Raw genomic sequence first — 6,818 nt, 5'->3', positions numbered from 1 at the left:
TTTGGCACACATGACTATACTACCAATTGTGCTCCTTGTGCAAAATTTCAAGCTATAAAAAACGATAAAACTCTGGCTTCTGGGTCCATATAAGTGCATATCGGGCGAAAGATATATATATGGGAGCTATATCTAAATCTGAATCGATTTCAACCAAATTTGGCACACATAGCTACAATGCTAAATCTACTCCTTGTGCAAAATTTCAACTAAATCGGAGCAAAAATTGGCCTCTGTGGTCATATGAGTGTAAATCGGGCGAAAGCTATATATGGGAGCTATATATAAATCTGAACCGATTTCAATCAAATTTGGCACGCATAGCTAGAATGCTAAATCTACTCCCTGTGCAAAATTTCAACCAAATTGGGTCAAAACTCTAGCTTTTAGGACCATATTAGTCCATATCGGGCGAAAGATATATATGGGAGCTATATCTAAATCTGAACCGATTTCAATCAAATTTTGCACACTTGACTATACTACTAATTGTACTCCTAGTGCAAAATTTCAACCAAATTCGGCCAAAAAACTGGCTTCTGGGGCCATATAAGTCCATATCGGGCGAAAGATATATATGGGAGCTATATCTAAATCTGAACCGATTTCAATCAAATTTTGCACACTTGACTATACGACCAAGTGTTATGCCAATACAAAATTTCAAGCAAATCCGTATAAAACTCTGGCTGCTGGGTCCATATTAGTGCATATCGGGCGAAAGATATATATGGGAGCTATATCTTAATCTGAACCGATTTCAATAAAATTTGGCACACTTGACTATAGTACTAATAGTTCTTCTTGTGCAAAATTTTAAGCAAATTAGGGTAAAACTCTGGCTTCTGTGGCCATTTAAGTCCATATCGGGCGAAATATATATATGGGAGCTATATCTAAATCTGAACCGATTTCTTCCAAAATCAATAGGGATCTATTCTGAGCCAAACACACATACTTGTGTCAAATTTGAAGTCGATTGGACTAAAACTGCGACCTAGACTTTGATTACAAAAATGTGTTCACGGACAGACGGACATCGCTATATCGACTCAGGAACCCACCCTGAGCATTTTTGCCAAAGACACCATGTGTCTATCTCGTCTCCTTCTGGGTGTTGCAAACATATGCACTAACTTATAATACCCTGTTCCACAGTGTGGAGCAGGGTATAAAAATATGGGAAACGTTTAAATCTGAAGCAATTTTAAGGAAACTTCAAAAAAGTTTATTTATGATTTATCGCTCGATATATATGTATTAGAAGTTTAGGAAAATTAGAGTCATTTTTACAACTTTTCGACTAAGCAGTGGCGATTTTACAAGGAAAATGCTGGTATTTTGACCATTTTTGTCGAAATCAGAAAAACATATATATGGGAGCTATATCTAAATCTGAACGGATTTCAACCAAATTTGGCACGCATAGCAACAATGCTAATTCTACACCCTGTGCAAAATTTCAACTAAATCGGAGCAAAAAATTGGCCTCTGTGGTCATATGAGTGTAAATCGGCCGAAAGCTATATCTAAATCTGAACCGATTTTAATCAAATTTGGCACGCATAGCTACAATGCTAATTCTACTCCCTGTGCAAAATTTCAACCAAATTGGGGTAAAACTCAGGCTTCTGGGACCGTATTAGTCCATATCGGGCGAAAGATATATATGGGAGCTATATCTAAATCTGAACCGATTTCAATAAAATTTGGCACACTTGACTATAGTACTAATTGTTCTTCTTGTGCAAAATTTTAAGCAAATTAGGGTAAAACTCTGGCTTCTGTGGCCATTTAAGTCCATATCGGGCGAAATATATATATGGGAGCTATATCTAAATCTGAACCGATTTCTTCCAAAATCAATAGGGATCTATTCTGAGCCAAACACACATACTTGTGCCAAATTTGAAGTCGATTGGACTAAAACTGCGACCTAGACTTTGATTACAAAAATGTGTTCACGGACAGACGGACATTGCTATATCGACTCAGGAGCCCACCCTGAGTATTTTTGCCAAAGACACCATGTGTCTATCGCGCCTCCTTCTGGGTGTTGCAAACATATGCACTAACTTATAATACCCTGTTCCACAGTGTGGAGCAGGGTATAATAAAATTACAATAATTTCCTAAATAGTTTGTGTTTTATTCAAAATCAACATCGGCCCTTGAAATCTTAACCACCCTTTATTACTAGAAAAATATGTTCGACTAATTCAAAAATTTATTAAACTTAATTAATTCTTTTCTCTTATTAAAGAAAATTTCGTAGTTTGAAGAAAAAAATTGGAGTTCAAAATTGCAAAAATGTCTTATTATTAGCAAAATGTACAAATTTTGAGAAATTCTGAACTATTTTGTGGGACTCACGAATTTCCTAAATCTTTATACTGCATTTGAGTATAAAGTTCATTTAACTAAAAATTATTCAAGGAAACTTTCTCAAAATATAATAATTTCATTTACTAAAATAGAATTAAATTAGTTTTAGCGCCATATAGGATTCAGTTGAGTGTATTACGGACCAATTTGAGCGCCGTTGATATTCAATTTTGGGGATTGAACCCATGGTTTTATTTAGGCAAGTGATACAAGCTCCACACTTACTACATCATTACGTAAATATTGTAATTTTTTTTTTCTGTGCATTGCACTTAATTTCAGAGTATATAAAATCTTGTTTACATTCAGATCAAAGAAAGGAAATAGGCAAATGTTCCTTTATCAATTACTTTCGCTGATTTCTTATCGAACAACGATTAATAATCCCCAGTGGTCGTTCAACTTTTCTTTAATTTATTTTGGTTAGTCCAATCAATCAGAGAAAAAATTCTCGTTCGCCTATCAAGTAAAGTGAAGTGAAAAAACGGTTAAATGTTCCTGCAAATCATAATCACCATCTGCTTTATAGTTTGCCTAGGGCCAACTAAATCCTCCTCAGAGCATTGTGATATCTATTCCACTTCAGCAACATGTCAAAAACTTAATCAAATCATTATGTCCATGGATGAAAAATTGGATCCCTGTGATGATTTCTATAGCTATGCTTGTAAAAATTGGGGCTCAAGACAAGATTCCATCGTGGATGTGGTGGATTATCGAACAAATTTAAAACTCATCTCCATAATCGAAGCCATGGCCAATGACCCACCACCAAGATCAATGAGATTTTTCAATTTATCCTATGTCTACTATAAGGCATGTGTTAGTGGTCAAGGTCGTCGTGTCGATATGCACAAATATTTGGATCTCATCAAACCAGGTCCAGGTCTGGAATGGCCTTTGTTGGAAGAGCTTAGAGCCAATGAACTGACTACTGATGAGTCCAATATGAGGAAATGGAATGCTGATAGTTTTGATATTTTTCCACTTTTGGCCAAATTAAGATCTTATGGACTAAATCATGTCTTGATAGATAGCAATGCAGAACATACTGATGGAGAAAATAAAACATTTTACCTGGGTCTTCCAACCCATACCGATTCATTAGCCTATAGCACAGAATTACTCACAGACTTGGGATTCTCAAAGGAAATGGCTCTAACATACACGGAGAAATTGCAAAAAATTCACTTCAAATATAAACCAAGATATCCCAGATCTAGGATGTTAATGTATGGAACTTATCAGCTTTTCTCACAGCAATACCCGCAACTCACAAACTTCATTGACAAAATCGAAACTTATAAACACAAACGCAACAATATCCAAATCATAGTCGATGGAGAATTATTGTTTCCAAGCAATCTGTATAGCGAAGCCAATGCCGAGGAGAAACGAACACTTTGCAATTATATAATGATAAGAATGCTCTCTTATTTGGTAGGGGATAGTCCGAAGTACTTTTCGAAACTGGTATGCATTAATGATCTGAGGAATAAAATGGATTTGCCAGTTAATTTACTCTACTACGAGAATGTCTACAAACCCCATCAGTTTCACTATAATGCCGATATTCCCATATTTTTTAATAAGACACGCGACTATATTTCCGAAAGCATATTTGTGAAAGAGACATTAATAGATAAATTCAAAAAGGAATTGCAAAATCTTACCCTAAATATGGGCAATATTCCCCGAAAAATGCATCTATCATCCATTAATGATCTCTTCAGAGATATTCCAGAATTGGATGTCCACAATTACTATAGCAATCAATTGCATTTGCTTCAATATCGTAACTCTATAGAGTTCCATTCTATATGGAAATGTCGTACTCATAAACTCTTCGTCAGAAATAATGAAGGCCAAAATACGGCTAGACCCACTTATGATAAGAATCTAAAGATGATTATCTTACCTTTGGATATTCTACAAATGCCCATCTATCATTACACCTATGATCCCCTGTTTAAATGGTCCATGTTGGGATTTTTAATAAGTGAAATTATTTATCGTGATGTTCTCAAAGCGTACACTTGGTCCTTAGCAACCGATGCAATGGCTGTAGATGCAGCCTATTTATCCTATTTGCATGAGATTAAAACAGAATTGAATTTCACTTCGATTTCTCGACACCGATTATTTTTCCTAAATATAGCCCAACTTTTTTGTACGCATTATGGCAACGAAACAAAGTCCCGTCTAAATGCTTTAGTACGTAATTCGTCGTATTTTGGAATGCATTTTCATTGTTTCAACACACTGAAAAAACAGTGAACCCTTTTCCATTGCAAAATAAACTAAACTGTAGTAATATTGACCATGATTTAGCCCTTAAGAGTTTTTTCCACTTGTCTAGTTTATAATTCTCTTAAATTTTAGTTAATCTATAACATTGTATTTTAGTTCATTTTTACAACACCATAAGATTTATATACCCCTACCAAGTTAAAAAGTCTGTATTATTTTGGTTTACTTGCTTATTTTTTGGGAAACCCGATAATAAAAATTGGTTAACAGTCTCATTGAAAAGTCGACGACTAAACTATTTTTAAATCACTCATTCCACAGTACAGAGAAATTAAATAATTAAAGGAACAACAAACCGTTTTACTATTATGAAAATTTTCATACAATAAAATTAAACTTTCTTTAAGCAAAAGTACTTTATTAAAAAAAACTTATGATCAAAATTCTTAATACAATGTTTTTGTGAATGAAAATTATGACCACGTGGAACAAGAAAGTTGTTTATTTTAACTCGCTTTTTGGACATTTTGACTTTTCCTTAGTTTTTTATTCATCGTAAGTATATTTTTCACATATCTTGCTGAAAAAAATGGAAGGAATAATGAAAATTGTTAAAAATTAACATGTAATAAAATATATTTTTTTTAGCTCTTTAAATTAGCTTATGACTTACTATATTTGGGGGCATTTTATTAAATGGTGTAAGGAATTCAACTTTTCTTAGATAAACGTACCTCATAAAGTTTGTACCTGAAACAATTAGAGAAATAATGAATTAAGTAGTATATTAACTCATAAAACTGTGTTGTTATCGATTTGAAGGACATAATACAATAAATATTCTTGTCAAAAGAAAGCCAAAGTTTTAATATAAAACTTACCAATTCTCTATTAAATTGTATGCTGACGTTAAAAAGTTATCGAAATTCATTTGGGTTTACTCTGAAATTAAATATTTATTTTTTACATTAAATTGAAAACATTAAATTGGTTTCAAAAAAATCTAATTAAAGAAATAATATGCATAAAAAATCTAAATATTCTGGTTAAAAGAATGTTAAAGAAAGCTTACCAATTCATAAAAATGTTTCCATATTTTTATTCTGAAATTAAATATTTATTTTTTACATTAAAAATATTAAATTGGTTTCCAAAAATATTTGATTAATGCAATACTAAAATAAGGTATTAAAAACCTGTAATTTTGATTATAAAAAGGTCATAAAAATGTAAATATTCTAGTGAAAAGAAAGCCAATTTTTAAAAGACAACTTACCACTTCTCTATTAAATTATACGCTGAGGAGGAATATAAAAATATGCCCGAATCCATCTTGGGGTTGCTCTTAAATTAAATATTTTTAACAACAAAGAAAAACATGAAACTGGTTAAAAAAATAATAATAATAATTAGCAAATAATAATAATCTGAAATTGAATATTTTTTTTACAACAAAGAAAAACATTAAACTGGTTTCAAAAAAAAAATAATAATAATAATAATTAGCAAATAATGTTATAAATAAAAAATATGCTTTTTAAAAGAAAACCACATTTTAAAAAGAATACTTACCAATTTATGATTAAACTATATGCTGAGGTGTAACAAAAATTTTCCAAAAATATTTGATTAAAGTAATACTAAAATAAGGTATTAAAAACCTGTAATTTTGATAATAAAAAGGTCATAAAAACGTAAATATTCTAGTGAAAAGAAAGCCAATTTTTAAAAGAAAACTTACCACTTTATACGCTGAGGAGATATATAAAAATTTACCCGAATCCATCTGGGGTTGCTCTTAAATTAAATATTTTTTAACAACAAAGAAAAACATGAAACTGGTTAAAAAAATAATAATAAATAGCAAATAATAATATACATAAAGGATATTATTTTCTAAAAGAAAACCACATTGAAAAAAGAACACTTACCTATTTATGATTAAACTATACGCTGAGGTGTAACAAACAATTTTCCAAATTCATCTGGAGTTACTCTGAAATTGAATATTTATTTTTTACATTGAATAATAAAAATTAAATTAGATAAAACAATTTCAATATACTTTCCATTTCAGCATTTTTTCCTAAATATTGAACATTCTTAATAACTTTTTTCTAAACTACCGATCATCACTCGCCATTGTACACCTCATCGCTAAAATATTAATAACTTACAGTGTG

General features: G+C 31.5%; 1 protein-coding gene across 1 annotated transcript; it reads left to right on the top strand.

Moving 5' to 3' along the window:
• The first annotated feature begins 2,877 nt into the window (after window positions 1–2,877).
• On the top strand, window positions 2,878–4,662 carry LOC142225323 (uncharacterized). The gene has a single exon (XM_075295097.1). It carries the CDS (start codon window positions 2,878–2,880, stop codon window positions 4,660–4,662), a length of 1,785 nt encoding a protein of 594 aa, XP_075151212.1.
• The last annotated feature ends 2,156 nt before the right edge of the window (window positions 4,663–6,818 follow it).

Source organism: Haematobia irritans, chromosome 2, assembly GCF_050003625.1.
Source record: "Haematobia irritans isolate KBUSLIRL chromosome 2, ASM5000362v1, whole genome shotgun sequence".
In the NCBI taxonomy this organism is placed as follows: Eukaryota; Metazoa; Arthropoda; class Insecta; order Diptera; family Muscidae; genus Haematobia; species Haematobia irritans.
This window is presented reverse-complemented; position numbering and strand designations above follow the sequence as displayed.